General features: G+C 35.6%; 1 protein-coding gene across 47 annotated transcripts in view; it reads right to left on the bottom strand.

Moving 5' to 3' along the window:
* Positions 1-17,692, bottom strand: part of ST7 (suppression of tumorigenicity 7) — a 268,221-nt gene that overhangs the window by 203,595 nt on the left and 46,934 nt on the right. For 4 of the 47 annotated variants that reach the window (XR_015162619.1, XM_086396768.1, XM_086396778.1 and 1 more), the window contains exon 1: positions 8,496-8,893. The exons of 34 other annotated variants lie outside the window; for them this stretch is intronic. Coding sequence is in view for 9 of the 13 variants with exons in the window: in XM_086396768.1 (XP_086252894.1) it covers positions 8,496-8,517 (22 nt within the window). In the remaining 4 variants the exon portion in view is untranslated. Of the gene's footprint in view, positions 1-8,495; positions 8,894-15,971; positions 16,095-17,692 lie in introns of those variants that run through there. 9 more of the 47 variants (XR_015162616.1, XR_015162620.1, XR_015162615.1 and 6 more) reach the window with 9 other exon arrangements.

The raw sequence follows: 17,692 nt of genomic DNA, 5'->3' as shown, positions 1-17,692 counted from the left end.
CTTTCACTCACTTTAACACAATCTTCTTTCAAAGTATTATGCCAGAGCACAGTATGTTAAACAGATGTACATTTATAGGTTTGAATTATAATATTTAATAATAAAGTCAACCAATAACAACCTGAGTTCATTTATCAACAGTACCCAATATATCAAAATTATTTATTTTTAATATGTGAATGTATCTGTTGTTCTTTGAGGTTTTTTAGCAATTAAAAATGAAATTCAAATCAAGTATTAAAAGTAGGGGTCAGCAAATATTAAGACCCGTGGGCCAGAGCTTGCCCACCACCTGGTTTTGTATAGTTCTTAAGAATGTTTTCTTTTTTACATTTTTCAAGAGTTGGAAAAAAAGAATATTTTTGGTATGTGAAAATTATATAAAAATTCAAATTTCCACATCCATAATAAAGTTATATTGGAACACAGCCACACTTATTTGTCTATGGCTGCTTTTATGCTATAGTGGTAGAGTTCAGTAGTTGCAAAAGAGACTGAACAGTCCACAAACTTTAAATATTCACTATCTGGCTCTACAGGAAAAGTCTGCAGACTCCATGTTTAAAACAAATCCTCATAGTACCAATTTCATGGAGCAGAGTTTGGAAACTACTTATGACATAGTATATTTTGAAAGATTACCACTAAAATATTTTTCATTCTACTTGCTCTTCTACAATGCACTCTTGCCGCTTCCTCACCAAGAAAAGTCTAATTCTCTTCCTTTTGAATCTGGGCTCATTTTAGTGACTTGCTCAGCCAATATAATATAGTGGAAGTGACTTCTAAGACTTCCAAGATCAGGTCATAAGAAACCTTTTAGCTTCCTTCTAGGTCTCTTGGATACTCTGCTAAAGGATGCTTTCTCTGAGAACCTAGCATCATGATATGAGAAGCTTGAACCTCATCAAGAAGCCAAATATAGGTATTACTGCCTACAACCTTAGCTGAGCCCCAAATCAACAGCCAGTCTCAACTGATATCCATGTGAGAGAGCTATTCTGGACCTCCAGCTCAGATGAGCCTTTAGATAACTGCAGCCAAGAGACATCTGACTGCAACCACATCAGAGACTCTACATGAGAACCACCAGTAGCTCCGATCAGTCAACCTAAATAGACTTGAATAGAACTGAATAGAATAATAAATGCTTATTTTAAGTTACAATGTTTTGGGGTGGTTTGTTGTATGGTAATAGAGAACTGAAAAAGTATTATATTAAAACAAATCTAGAAAAGTTTCAGGTAAGAAATTCTAGACTTCTGAGTCAAGCCCATGCTTGGACTATCCATGCATATCACCAGGCCAAACCCTACTAAAGCCTCCACTAAGCCTAGGTGTTCCAGAAGTAGCCATGGAGGAAGAAGTGGTAAATAACACTCTAATGGAGCCACTGTGGTTTCCCAATCTGTATGCATTCCAATCAGACTCACTGTCCCCCCGAATATGCCAATATGCCTGAATCTTATTCTGAAATTCTCACAAAGAAGTAGAAAATAATTTTTCTAATTTCTAAAATTACATCAGGATTGGCAAAGAAACACTTCTCGGTTTTCATGCTGTAAATGAATTGATGATTATAATTCCTCTTTATTTTTACTTGATAATATTAAATTGATACATGAACTTAGGTGAAATGTAGTCATTAGGTCAGTATATAGTCAAGTATCAGTAAATGGCAATTTACTGCTAACACATCTGGGCTTAGTAATAGAAGTCCATATTGTCGCCTACTCCTGCCTGAGGGGTGACAGGTAAGAGTTGTTCACTGACAATATTTCCAATATGTGCCAGTTATGTGTGATAAACTCCTTAACCTGAAAATTTTAACTAAACAATATCAATCCCCTATGAAGCCAATACATCATATTTTCAATATTCCCTTAAGCTACAGTGGATTCAAATTTCAAAGAATGAGTGCTTACTATATGTTAGGTATGCTGCTACACTCTGGAGATATGTCTTCAACTGGTGTAAATTTCATTTAAAAGAGAGAAGTGGCTCTGAATTATTCCAGAGAGTCATAATGTGACACAGAATGGTATGTTTATTTTAAACCAAAAGGGATACTACTAGAACACTTAAGATTCTTAATCTTTCTTCTTAACTCTATAACTGTTTTCAAGTTTATTTAAACATTTATTCTTGTGATTATTTTTCACCCTAATGTGGAAAATACTTGCACAGACAAATGTTTTAAGAAGAAACCATTTCAACTCTTAGTGGCTTAAAGTCATCCTACAAAAATGCTGTAACCAATCAGTGATAGCTGCCGCAGCAGTGACTAGTAGTAAAAAACACTGGGCATTTGTCAACCCTGACCTAGTTCATCAGTTTCATGTAGTCTCTTCCCTTCAGATCTCCTACTGAGTCCCTTCAAAGATCCTCATGATGGAACTTCCACCCATTCTTACAAAGTGACATTTCTTCAGCCAGTTTTCCCACTGCCAGTCTAATCTCCACAGTGACCCTTAATAAGCTCTACCCCGGTGCAGATGTCCTGACCCAAAAAGGCAGATTCCCCTAACATTCAAGAGTTTGTCAGATAAGTCACACTTTAGGCCCGGAGACCTTAGATGGTAGATGGCCAAACCCTGGTAGAACGTGGTACATCCATGATTTGCATCCAAGCAATTGAGCACCAGAGTCTCTGCACTTAAGTCACTGCAACAGGCACGTGGTTGCTGCCATTTCTACAACATGCATTAAATATCAGAGAAGGCAATGGCACCCCACTCCAGTACTCTTGCCTGGAAAATCCCACGGACGGAGGAGCCTGGTAGGCTGCAGACCGTGGGGTTGTTAACAGTCGGAAACGACTGAACAACTTCACTTTCACTTTTCATTTTCACGCACTGGAGAGGGAAATGGCAACTCACTCCAGTGTTCTTGCCTGGAGAATCACAGGGACTGGGGAGCCTGGTGGGCTGCCATCTATGGGGTCGCACAGAGTCGGACACGACTGAAGCGACTTAGCAGCATTAAATATACATCTTGGTCCCTCAGTTCAAAATAAACTGAATCCATTACTAATAAAAGCAAAATCTCTACAGAGAAAATATTACAATTTACTACTCGCACAGCAAATGTGACATTACAGGACTTTTAAATAATTCAAAACTGGCATTTTCTAATTAAAGATACAATAATAAGCATGTTAATGAATGTTTTACACTTATTAGGGAAAAAATAGTAGGATATAAATACACTTCAAAAAAATGTTAAAATGACCATATATTTTTTTATGTTCCATATGGTCTTGTATTGAACATGTAATAGTATTTGAACATAATTTAACATGGTAACTACTGTTAACATTAAAAATACACATTATCAGTGTAACTGATATGGATTCAACCCAGAATCCATAACAATTCTATTCACATCCTGTGTAACTCCATGGGGATTCTATGAGGAAAGTTTCCATATATGGTAATTTTTCCCCATAGACTCCCCACAGTTTATACAGGATATGAATCTGGTCCATTGTGACAATGAAAACAACAGATCACTGAAAACTCATGTGTAATTTCTGCTGAACAAACCAGACTAACAATTAAGGAAACCAGTACTCAAGTGAAAATAAGTACTCTGAACATTTAAAAATAACCACTGGGTATTTTCATTCCATTCCTATACTAGCAGAATCAGTATATAAATATCCAGGGGGAAAAAAAACAAATTCCTATCTTTATTTCGTTTAAAATATTCCCTTGATTCTAAAAATTACGATGCCAACTACTAACAGGCAAGAAACCCAAAAGGAAATTTCACATCAGACTTAACATTGTCAGAAGATAAGAAAAGACAATAATATAGTGAGACAAGTCAAAAGTATTAAATGAGCTTTACTTCCCAGGGTCCTGTATGACCATGTCCCAGTGTAAATTCCAGTGATTCATAATTATTTTTCTTTATTGTGACTTTAGCCGTCTGTGGTTTCTATTTATCCAAAGTCATGTAATTTTTTTTCTTTTATTTAATGTTCTAAGTATAGAATTAGCAGTAAGTTTTTGTGTGTATATTTAAGTATGTGCATTTTAAGTAAGATGAAAGCATCTAAAATTCAATACAGCTAAATACTAACAGCTGGATTAAAGATTTGGAAAGGAAAATGACTCTGAACTACCTAGTTGTCATATGACAAAAACTAATAAAGGGAGGGATATAGTACTAAAATGTCAACCATACTAACAGCAAAAACAGCAGTGTCATACAATTATTTAACAAGAACTAGGGCTTATACTGCAGAACAGTCCAGTTGTGAATAGCCATTTTTGAAAGACTATAGTTGCTGTTAACGTCTCAACTGATTCACAGAAATTACACCAAAACAATAGAACCAAGTTTAATCTCACGTATGACTGGTTGTCAAGAATGGCCCTGAAATACATAAAAAGGGAATGTGACTCATTTATTCTTCTATAAAAGAGTTGTCTGTTTAATTGTACAGTTTCTTGGTGATCTAATATTGCTAGAGTATATTCATTTTACCATCTCTCACATAATGGCTCAAAATTTGAGATAATTACATTGTTCTTAGAAGCATGATACCATACTCACTATTAAAATTGAGAAGCTGTCAGTTCCAAATTAATGCATTTATCAGTAATGAAAATAAAAAGCAACAGCTGCCCTTTTGGTATTCATCAAAGAAAATCATATGGGGCAGCACATATACCCCAAATCCTTTCCAGCATCTAGCTGCCTACTGAAGGTGAGGTGGGCATGCAGAAAATGGCAAGAAGATTTGCAAGACAGTCATACCACAGCTAAAGAGAACTGACAATCTGACACACAGGTCCACCATATACCCATCACCACTAAACTCACAAAATACTACTGCTCTGCTGGGATTTGGGTAATTTCTCTTTCCCTTTCAAGATACAGAAGATGTTCTTTCTAATATGTTACAACTACAACAAAATGTTCAGAGGAGGGATTAAATGACACTATTTGCCCCAAGGGTACACTGTTTCTGAAAAGGTAGGGTGTTGCTCTCTTCACTGGACTAATAAGGTAGGTGCTTTTAAAGACACTTTCACTTATTAGAAAAGAGCACAATTCCCACCACAGCACATCTTAAACGGTACCCTTGAGGACTAAAAAAGTTAAACATGGGAGGGGGGACAGGAGGAGGACTGAGCTGGAAAAACACTAATTGAATAAATGTCCATGTATTTGAAGTACTTACTCTTTGGAGAATAACTGGCTTTATGATAAAGGATGCAACCAAATGGCAGCAGTACAAAGTCAGTGTCCCTTACTCCACAAAAAGAAAAGATGAACTTTTTCTCTATTTATAAAATTTAAAGAGGAAAAGAAATTTTAATTTTTGTGGAATTCCATATTTTAAAATATGAACTATCATTAAATCAAGCACTCAACATATGCATTTAAATGACTATTCCCCTCACTAAACTTTCTTTTCAGTACTTACATCCTTAAGCCTACATTACTTTGACCAGACTAAAATTGCATTTCCTCAAAGCAGATAAAGGGCAGACCTACTACTCCCATTTTTAGACATGGGAAATTTCGGTAAAGGAAAAGCTCAGTGAAATACATCATGATGGTAACAGATTACAGAAGCTATACTTCCTGCTTTGTACTAATGATTAATTTACACATAACATAGAACACTTTCATTTCAAAGGCTGAAAATAGTTTGTGTCCTAATTTATACAACTATGGGAGATTCAGATATACTAAGTTAGAAAAAATGAGACTCCAACACTGTCAGAGTTCTTCTGTAAAGTGAATCAAGAAGATATTCACTGAAGCGAGGTCAGAAAGAGCATTTATAAATTCTGTTGCCATAACTATGTAAGTTTTAACTCTGATAAACTTTTTACTCTTCCAGGTAAGTTTTTTTTGTCATTTTAAAGGTTCTTCAAATATGTGTGGTGGGTGGTGGGTGGGGGGTGCTTTGTGGGCGTTTAATACGATCTCAGTGAGACTAAACATGTTATAATGTGATTTCTAGGTTACCTCAAATTCCTGACCTGAAACATGAAGTCAACTTAATCAATCCAGTACTTGAAAATGAAGGCATGAAAATTGCTATTGACATTTCCTTTTCTTATACGCAAAGAGTTAAAAGCAGAGAAAGAAAATTTTAATCACATACAAGTGACAATATCAACAGAATTCAGAATAGTGATCACCTTTTGGCAAGGAACAGAAGTAATATTGGGACAAGCAATATTGACAGAGAAGGGTCATCACAAAAGAACTTTCTAGAGTAAAAACAATGTTCTGTATCTCAAACTGGGTAGCAGTTCCAAGGTGTAAACAGGCAAAAATTCAATGTGTTCCACACTTTGATTTATGCATTTTATTGTATGTGAACCATACCTCAATTTAAAAGTAAAAGCATTCAATACAAGTAAGTTACTGCAACCAGAAATTAGGGATAAGAATTATAAAATCAGAATATGTTAGAAAAAAAAAAAATGAACCTTTCCAAGATCTAGCATAGCACTGTACACAGACTAGATAGCTAAACAAGTATTTACTGTAAAAATTTAGTAAAAATATACCAGGTGGTTTGGAAGATCCCTTCTGAACTAATTAGAACTTCTAATGTGACTGTTTTTCTAAACATTCTAAATATAGTCTCAGTCTATAAAACAGCCTCCAAAAGATGGAAATTAAAGGCCTAGAGAACCTATGCCTCAAAACACAAAGAAAATACACTTGTCTCAACTCTGAGTACACATTTAAGGAATCTCCTTATCTAAGGAAGGCAGTCCATTCTCAACATTTTGCAGCCACTGACAGTACAAATCTATCTATGGTCTTCTAGTGACAAGCAGGAAACAAAACTTAATACTCAGTCAAGTTAATAAAAAAAACCTACATGATGATGTTCTGTCTTCTGAATGGCATTCTATCTGTACAGCAATTTGGTAGCTATGGAGACCAAAAGCAACCAGCAGTTTTCAAACATAGATCATAGCACATGGGTGATATTATCAAAAGATGAGGTTTAACGATCAAGAAAGGCTATCTGCTGAGTAAACCTGGCCAGACGATGTTAGAGTCCCTGTGTCAAGAACCCAAAGGTTCCCACACTGAGTTTCAACTTCCATTTTCAGCTGAACAAAGTAATAGGACTAATTTTCCTTTAGGATGTAAATATTTCTATCTACTCTACCTAGGTTCCTACTTAAACAAAATTCAATAACTGAAACGAAACTGGAAGGTCTTCGCCACTAAATAATCTGTTTCTAATCCTGGGTGACAATAATTCCAAATGTATCATTTTAAGTCGATTCAAAAACCATTTTTAAATTATTTAAAAAATAAAACTATCACATGCTGAATGGGAATCACATTCATTGTTATTCTATCTTGACCTTGATAAGGCATTGTGGTAATTTCAGAAATGGGACGCTTGTAGGTAAAACAACAAAAATAATCCACCCTTTAAAATAGCCAATCAAGAAACAGAAGACCTGAGGAGTATCAGCTCTCTTGAAATACTGCTATTCTGGAATAATCATCAACTATGCATAAATAATCACACTGATCACCCAAAATCAGAAAGGAGAGACTGAATTATATATTCATAAGAAATGTGTTTCTTAAATTGCTGCCCTAACCCTCTCTCCCCACAAAGCCAGTGTCTTGCCAATGTTTAAAGTCCTAGGTCAGCAGGTTGAGTCTCTTTATAAATTCTGAACTGTCACCTTTGCTTATGGATAATGACAAAATATTCTGCAGAGCCTGTATAACTGCATTGACAAGTTATACTATTCTACATCTAACATTAAATAAACCACGTTACTTAGGCTGGTCATCATTTTTCAAATACCCATTTTAGCTGTCCACAAGTGCCATCCAGCCCAGCCCCTTGTGCGGGGCCTGCTCTGCACCAAAGCAATTTCATTGTATAAGTTTTATGACAGATATGCTGCTGCTGGACTGTGGCGCTAGCCAGCATATCAAAATTGAAGCCATTGTGTAAAAAAAAAAAAATCTATTTAAAAAAAAAAGCTTAACTTTTATTTTTTGTATCTACATATAATGTCTGTCCCTATGTTTCTGTAAAAATATGGGAAGAAGATATAATGACACCTCTTTCTCCTTTTAGATTAAAAAATGTAAGCCTTTTTTTCTTTCTTAATAAACACTATCATCTCAGATCCTCACAGTACCTATTTTAGGGTTTAAGGACCATTATAGAACCACAACAATAGATCAGTGACAGACTTGATCCCACCAATTAACACATTCTGGGGAGGCTGCCTAGATTCCTGTCTTCCTCCCTCCCTCTTGGAGGCCTGATTTTGACCACTCTGACATCCCTGGCCTTAAGGATGAATAACCCAGTGAAGGGGAAGTCCTTTTCCTGAGACCAATTTATTTGTAATTAGAGTCAAAATACAAAGGCTGGTAATGACCTACGGCAAAGTGATATGAACTCCAAGCCAATGAAACCATGACAGCAAGCAGATTTCTAAACAGCAAAGTGAGATCCATTTACTTACATGAAGATTCAGTGCCAAACATGGCTGGCTCCAGAGGCTGCTTTTAAAAAATTAGAAGAATGGAAGAAAGAAGGAAGGAAGAAAAAAATCGAGGACAGTGTACGTGTGAGAGTGGAGAGATGAGCTGCTACACAGCAGAGGTCATGAAGACAGACAATGCAGTCCAAGCTGTGTCCAGCTGCCAGATTCTCCTCTTACAAGCTTCAGTGTTCTCCCGTGTGATTGAAAAGCAAGGTCTCCTACAGCACCAAAAACCGAAGAGCTGCTTTTGAAAATCCAATAGGGAAAGGCAGGCCGACGTGGCTCTTCTGGGATGCAGGGAGGCAGAACTAGGTAGCAGCGGGGGCAAGACTGGGAGCAGCAGCAACAGCGGATACTGCAATCCCCAGCCCAGTTATAGCAGTAAGACAATAGCAGGGCTTATGCATACACCGGTGACGTCAGAGACACTGCACAGACCGACTGCGCTGCTTGAGCCAGAGGCTCCAGGGGCTTCAGGGGAGCAAGCAATTCAAAGGGGAATTCCTTTGTCACAAAATGCCCAAGACCAAGAGCCACATACATATTCACATATATATTCACCCTCCTGACAAGATCTTCATCCTGAGATACCAAGCACTAAAAGAGACCTCAAAGAAATTTAAATATTGGCTTTATAGCAACCAACCACAAAGATATGCAAATTAGGGTTCTTGATTTTAGGCAGCAAGTAGAACTTTTCAAAGGAATTAAGAATATGAGAAATGAGAAAAATAACCTACCTTTTAAAATAACTCCAGAGTTCATTGCTTTTTCAGTAGGCTTGGGTAGACTGACAGATTAGGGGTTTGTACACTCAATCACAAGTATGTGAAAATATGTACACTATTCCACACATATCCTGGCATATAAATTCACAAGCAAATATAACAATAAAACAACACTATAAGGGCTTAAAACACTGTTTGACAGCCAGTGAGCACTCAAATGTTAAAGAATACATTATTAGCTATTTTACAACTATTATGCAAACATGAAAACCACTACTCTAGGAATATGTGTATGTACACATTTTTCCTATCCTATTTTTTTTGCTTTACTTTTCTTTATTTTGCCTTATGAGAATTCCTATCATTTTTCCAGGGTAACTCAGTAATGTTAATGCTGTGTACACACACCTGTGTACACCTGTGCAAGTAGGCATATATGATCAACAATCATATTTCTTTTTCACCCCACCAAGACAAAGAAGATATTATTATTTTGTCTCTTGATTCATTACCTGCATTACCTTTACTCTTAGAAATCTACTTTTTTCTAAAAGCTGTAAGTGCATGGACTTTTATTAGAATATCTATCCAACACAAGCACAGAAAGTTTGTTTCAATATTTTAAAAATATTGAAATGCACAAAAAAGTGTGGGTGTTTTTCAATAATCCCATTGTTAAAGTTATATAAAACAAAAAGTTCAAAAGCTCAAGTTTCTTTTCCATTCATTCATCTAAGGTATATACTTTTTCTAATACTTTCTAAAGTATATAAGCATGTCTCTATATAACACAGCTTTTAAACACTAAATTCTTATATGGTGTGGAACTGCAAATTACCGTCTAAAAATATCATTAATAGTTCTTCTAGTCAGTATATGTACATCCTCCTCATCTTTAAATGGTTACATAATAGTCCATCGTATGGATGTGCATAAAGGTAATCTGACCTTCATCTTATCGAACATGCTAAACCATTATGGAAAAATTGCAATGATGCTACATAAGAACAAATGTTTTATTGTAGGTATGATAATAATGGGGCTTTCCTGGTGGCTCAGATGGTAAAGAATCTGTCTGCAATGCCAGACACTTGGGTTCAATCCCTGGGTCAGGAAGATACCCTGAAGAAGGGCAAGGCAATCCACTCCAATATTCTTGCCTGGAGGATCCCATGGACAGAGGAGCCTGGCGGGTTACAGTCCATAGGGTCACAAAGAGTCAGACACATCTGAAGTGATGGAACAAACACACACACAAGATAATAATAACCAATTTTTACTGAATGTTTACTCCGTACTAGGTATTATTTTGAAAATTTCACATATATCAGCTTATTTAATCTTCGTAACAATCCTACAAGGCAGATACCATTATTATCCACATTTGATAGATGGTGGTCATGCAGGTTACTAAATGATAAGCTGGGATTCAAACCCAGGCACTCTGGTTTCAACACATATGCTCTTAACTACTCATCTATAATGTCTCTTGAAAAAAAAAATACCAAAATTATATTTTAAGAATTCAACTAAAATAAAAGGAAAATAGAAATCAATAAAAAAATATGGAGAAGAAAGTTCTTAAAAGAAAAAGGTCACCAAAAACACTAAAAATGAGAGAAAATTTCAAAAATTAAGAAAAATGCATCCCTCCCAAAATAAGCAGTCCAGGTTAACAACCAGTGGAAAACACAAGTATACCTCAAAGATACTGTAGGCTCTGTTCCAGACCACCACAGTAAAGCAAGTCACACAACTTTCTGGTGTTCCAGTGTATACAAAAGTTATGTTTACACTGTACTATAGTTTATTAAGTGTGCCACAGCATTATGTCTAAAAAAATGTTAATTTTAAAATACTTTAATTGCTAAAAAATGCTGACCATCACCTGAGCCTTCAGTGAGTTGCAGTAATAACATCAAAGATCACTAATCACAGGTCACCATCATAACAAATGTCACAATGAAAAAGTTTAAAAAATTTGTGAGATGAAAGTTTGAGACAGAGACAGAGAGTGGGCAAATCTGTTGGAAAAAATGGTGCTGACAGACTTGCTTGATGCAGGGTTCCCCAAAACTTTCAACTTGTAAAAGGATGCAATTTATGAGAAGAGCAATAAAAGGAAGCTCAAGAAGATGAGGTATGCCTGTATCAATAATAGTGCTGATATATATAGCTGTAGGAAGTAGGAAAGGGCAATACACTTCCAAAAGGGCTAAAACCAGAATACTATCTTACATGAGATCTGTTTTAAATTGTATACCAGATGTTGCACATGAATAGTCACACAAAAGGGGGTGGATGTGGCCACAAGAAAGGCAAAAGGAAAAGTAGAATAAGCAAAGGATCCGTGGATAACAGATATAGTTATTCCTCCATATCAACCAGTTCCACATCTGTGGATTCAACCGACAATGGCTCAAAATATTCAGGAAAAAATATTACAGAAAGTTCCAGAAGCAAAATTGGAACTTGACACAAGTTTTTTGTGTCAAAAATGCTATTTTTGACATAGCATTTGCATTGCATTTACATTGTACTTACAACTTACATAGCATTTATCTCATATTAGGTACTATAAGTAATCTTGAGGTGATTCAAAATATGCAGAGGGGATGTACGTAGGTTATATGAAAACACTACACAATTTTTATATAAGGTATTTGAGCATCTGCAGATTTGGGGTTGGGGGTAGTCTGAAACTATTCCCTGCGGATAATTGAGTAACAAATGTACTTTCCATAGTCTATATACAACAACTTCTTGCCAACTCACTGATGTAGCTCCTCTCTTCAGTTCATACATGATATCTATATGCATATGTAAATACATTTTCTGAGTGCCTATATTTATTTCTTGGCACAGACTTCTAACAGTAAGTTAAAGGCTGCATTATTTTTCAAGACATCTACTTTTTAGATAACTATAGCAGGATCAGGCTTCCCTAGGGCTCAGTTGGTAAAGAATCTGCCTGCAATGTGGGAGACCTGGATTCAATCCCTGGGTTGGGAAGATCCCCTGGAGGTGGGCATGGCAATCCACTCTGGTATTCTTGCCCGGAGAATCCCCATGGGCAGAGGAGCCTGGCGGGCTACAGTCCATGGGGTCGAAAAGAGTTGGACACGACTGAGCGACTAAGCACAGCATAGCAGGATCAGTATGTTTAAAAAAATTAGGTCTCACTTGCAGCAAAACTGGACACATATGACATCCTCTAATTCCTGTTAAGGTTTCTATAATCTTCAGATGTCAGAGGTATTTCTAAACACCTCTGGAAGGTTGGGATCCATATGGTTGAAGACCCATCTTTGAAAATATAGATTTTGAAATTTTAGTTTGCTCCCATTCTCTCCTCTGGGCAGCTAGCATGAGCTCAGAGAATGAAGACAAATTTTAATATGCTACCTAAGGAAAATGTAAAGAAAGGAAATGAAGGAAGAATAAAACTGACTAATGTCCTCCACACTCCTTCATAAAATCACATAATATAGTCTAAAACCAAAGTGATCTTTGGATTATCAATTATGTACAATTATGCCTGCCTGTGACCTTGCCTGCCTGCCACCCTGCCCTTCTATTAGTAAAGTGAGTACTGTTAATTTCAGGATAAAATTAGTAATGAAAGAAGAGATCAACATTCAAAATAATTTAGTGGTCAAAATAATTATTGTTAAACTAGAATGTTGTGAGAAAAACAATAGTAAAATATTAAAGTAAGTGAACAGTAATTTTTAGAAGAAACCCGATTCATAAATCGACTCAACAACTATTTCCTGAAAGCCTACTGTTTTGTACTCTAAGGGTACAGCCATTAACAAACTCCCTCCTCCGTAAAGCTTATATTCCAGAGGGTGAGGCAGACAAATATGTAATACATTCAGTGGGGGTATATGTTATAAAGAAAGATAAGAGGAATTAGAGGATGAGGAGTGATTGAATGGGAGGGTTATTTTAGGTAAAACAGTCAAGTAATGTCATCCTAAAAAGATGACTTCAACAGAGACCTGAAAAACTGAGAAGAAACCACATGGGTAACATGGAAACTACATGGGGAAAAGAACTTTCCAGAAAAGCAAAATAAATCTATTCTTAAATAATCAAGACTCAATTTACTATTGGAAGATAACCCCTCTAGTGCTGTGATGCTGTCATTAGTATCAATACAAAAGTGGTTGTGCTGAACTGTGCTGACACAAAATAAGTTCTATTTTCGAATGCAAAAGAATTCACTCTCCCATGAGCTGAAAACATGTGTTCTTCTCATCAAAGTTTAATATACCAAATATACCTATTTTTGCAAACATGGAAATATTTTTTAAAAATCACCATAGAAGACAACACTCAAAATAGCTTCCCACCACATCAGACAACTAATTTAGTTAATTTAATTATCTCTATTAATCTGGTAAGAATTTAAACCTCATTTTCTCTTAAGAGTACATACAGCAATTTTAAAAGTGTCATATCTGGAGTTCCTCTGGAGCTGTATCCTTTGTTCACATTAAAGTTTTATTTTCTTAGTATTCCTCTTGATGTTTATTTAGCATGTTAAAAGTGTGTGTCTTGAAACCAGAATTGAAAAAGACACGTGTACCCCAATGTTCATCGCAGCACTGTTTATAACAGCCAGGACATGGAAGCAACATAGATGTCCATCAGCAGATGAATGGATAAGAAAGCTGTGGTACATATACACAATGGAGTATTACTCAGCCATTAAAAAGAATACATTTGAATCCGTTCTAATGAGGTGGATGAAACTGGAGCCTATTATACAGAGTGAAGTAAGCCAGAAAGAAAAACACCAATACAGTATACTAACGCATATATATGGAATTTAGAAAGATGGTAACAATAACCCTGTATATGAGACAGCAAAAGAGACACTGATGTATAGAACAGTCTTTTGGACTCTGTGGGAGAGGGAGAGGGTGGGATGATTTGGGAGAATGGCATTGAAATATGTATAATATCATATATGAAACGAGTCGTCAGTCCAGGTTTGATGCACGATACTGGATGCTTAGGGCTGGTGCACTGGGACGACCCAGAGGGATGGTATGGGGAGGGAGGAGGGAGGAGGGTTCAGGATGGGGAAAACATGTATACCTGTGGCAGATTCATTTTGATATATGGCAAAACCAATACAATATTGTAAAGTTAAATAAAATAAAAATTTAAAAAAAAAGTGTGTGTCTTTTAAAATACCATCCATGAAAAAAAAATACCATGTATGGGTTATTACTTAAAAACAACAGAGAAGTGTTTTAATGGCAATATATAAACTACATAAAAATTTTAAAAATTAGTGATTCTGTCCTTTGGGGGAAAAAATTGTACAAATTTATAATTAAAAATATATGTATAGTGAAGCTCCCTAGTAAGACTTCAGAAATTTCATTTCTTTGTCTATAAAGTATATTCCTTCCTGCTTCAACATAGAAACAGACATAGAACCTTCTAACATACATGTAAGCCTTCTAACAAATAAGTATATTCTATTTTAGAGTCCCAGCACAAACTTCTGGAACACTAAAGTCAAAAGGAAAAGAAATCCAAAATCCAGAGAGAAAGAGAGATACTATTATTGTATTTGGTTTAAAGAACTCTAAAATAGGAAATATGGATTTATAGAAAAGATGTATTTGGGTATTTGGAATAATTAATTACTTCTAAATGTTTCAGCTTCAAAAAATATTCACCACAAAAGTCCTTTAGATAGCAAGTGCTTAAAATTTGCATTAACAATTTCACAATAATTTTATTTTCACCATAATTAGCTATCTTGCCAAAGATCTATCCATAGAGTAAAAGGGATCATTTATAAAGAACATGTAAGTGCTTAATTTAAATGCACTTTTTGTCATTATTTGGGGTACGGAAAATAGGTCTCTGTCCTGGTAGAAAAATCCTCTAAAGTTTTTGTTGTTTAGTTCATAAGGAATATGTCAGAAAAGTGTCACCATAACCCAAAAGTTCAAATTTAGGGAAATACAATTTTGAACTAGTTGCACAAATTTTGAGCAAAGATCCATGCCCTTATCTCCTATTACCACCTCACCTCTCAACCCCACTTCCACCCCATCCAATCTAAGGGAATCCCCTACTTACTCATCAAGAACCACCACCCACGGTTAACTTAACTTTACTCTTGTACCAACTTACCACTCAGTGAAACTAGAAGCTAAGAACAAGGTTAACCAGTTTAAAAAAAGAATAGGCTAGTTACACTCAGAAATTTAGGATAAAAACTGAAATTCTCCAATTCACTTCACCATGTCAACTCCATCTAAAAGATGGGGCCCACACATGTACAAAACAACCACCACAATGTCAAAAATGTTTTACAGTCTCCGTAGACTGTGTGTATATTTTATTCTCTCTGTGGCATAGTCTGAACTCGGATGTTTGTACTCTAAAGCTTCTTGACCAGAGGGTCGAAATATGAATTAAATATGAGTTGCTGTTTATTTTAACTCTGAGTATGGCTCAAAATAAATACAAGAAACAACAAGCACATGTCTGACAACTTCCCTTAAGTATATATGTATGCTAAATTAATCATGATTTATATACAACAAAGTAATACAATAGGAGTAAACTCATGCATAATAATTTTTTAAATACTTTCATTTACAAACATAACCAATGTAATTTTTAAATAATTCAGAATAGTGTATTTTAAGTAATTCTACATGGCTGGAAAATATTTTAAATTTAATTTTACCTGTATAATCCATAAAGAAGCAGTAGGCAGGGAACCGGGTATTTTCCAAAGTAAAACTCTATCAGACTCAAAATGAAACAGCTCCCTGGACAGCAAACCGCTCTGGGGACAGCCTCCTGCCATGTGACATTGAGCACACACACTTCTGCTTATCTCTGTTCAAGTTGCAACGGTCATGGCTCTGCTCTCCTTTGCCCGTTTTTTTAAAGTCATCCTTAGAAAAGTCTTTCTAGAAGACTTTTAGAAGAGAAGTATTATTTCTTCCCATTCATTCCTGTATTGTTAGTTTAAAACTAGGGAAAAAATAAATTTTCTTCTTTCTCTGAGTGAAAAGAACTCAAAATATGTATACTTCATCCTAGTACTCAACATTACCAAGCAGCATAACCTGAAAGGAGTCAGCAACCAAATTTTTAGGAAGAATAGTCTTTTGTCATTATGTTCATTCCTTTGATAGTGTGCACATGTGATCCATTTGAAACACATTTGATTTGTAAACAAACCTAATACAGGTAATGCGAGAACAATCCTTTAAAGCATATCTAAAACCTTTAACTCATTTGTCTGAGTCCTGAAACAGACATCAGATGAAAAGGACATATGATCATTCCTGTAACAGACTGTATCTGATGTAATCTTTTATGTCACATTGCCACATGCACTGAGCCATCTTTTTCTTCATTACCAATTGTTTTCATCTTGAATATGTCCTGGCTAAAGAAACCTTAAGAATGGTTACTTCATCTTGACACAACAATTCTTTAGACCTTGCCCAGACACAAGATACAAATTTTTAAATTTTTTATCAACAGTCTTTTCTTTTCAGCAACCTAAATGGTTGGATAATTTCCAGTTTATAAATATAGTAATACTCTCCCAGATTGCAACTACTTTGAGAAAGAAAAGTATTGATGTTTTGAGTGGTTTTATTGGAGTAGTGGGATATTTTGCTACTTTTCTTTCCATGGAATAGGTTTCTCCATAAGATAATTACAAAGTTGACAATACTAAACAATATGATTCTAATCTTCAATATAACATCAGAAGTACAAAGAGTACAGAAATTTAAACATTTTGAGCCCAACATCATCTATAATTCTATGAAACGAATGAGAAAGCATCATTACATTCAGCCATCTAGGCGATGCTTCATTACCATAAGCAGATCCCATTACACCACCATTCTGCTAACAGTCAAAAGCTGTTAATTCCCATCAACTTCACCTGTCACTGTTGCTAAGCAGCCCTGTCTTACTTCTGGGGCTTTAATTCTCTTTATCTCAATCTAGGGTACTGACTGGGGAGCTTTCCATGAGCCATGAAAATTTGATATACTTTTTCCCTGGTAATTAAAATGTGCAAATGGCTAAAACATTATGATTGTTTTAAAACAGTAAGCTAAAAATTCCCAATAATAGCTGTCTTAATTTCCACACAACTTACAAGTATGTGGAAATACTGATAGCCATTATCAGATGTCACAAGAAATGATGTTTTGAGTGTTTCACAACTTAGTGCTGTCAGCATGGATTTGAGCACCATTATTTTAAGAATAATTGTTTTATTTTTACCCTTTATATTTTATAACTCTTAAATCACAGATATTTTAAGGAAATGCATTTGATTCACAAGTAAGAACATAATGAAAAATCCAAATGAGAAAGTAGAAGACAGACAGACAGATGGGTGCTGCTGCTAAGTCGCTTCAGTCGTGTCCGACT

This window comes from Bos grunniens, chromosome 4 (assembly GCF_055505025.1).
Source record: "Bos grunniens cultivar Pamir isolate PY7600 chromosome 4, Bosgru_T2T1.0, whole genome shotgun sequence".
NCBI lineage: Eukaryota > Metazoa > Chordata > Mammalia > Artiodactyla > Bovidae > Bos > Bos grunniens.
Note: the sequence above shows the minus strand (reverse complement) of the source record. Positions and strands in the feature narration are given on the sequence as shown.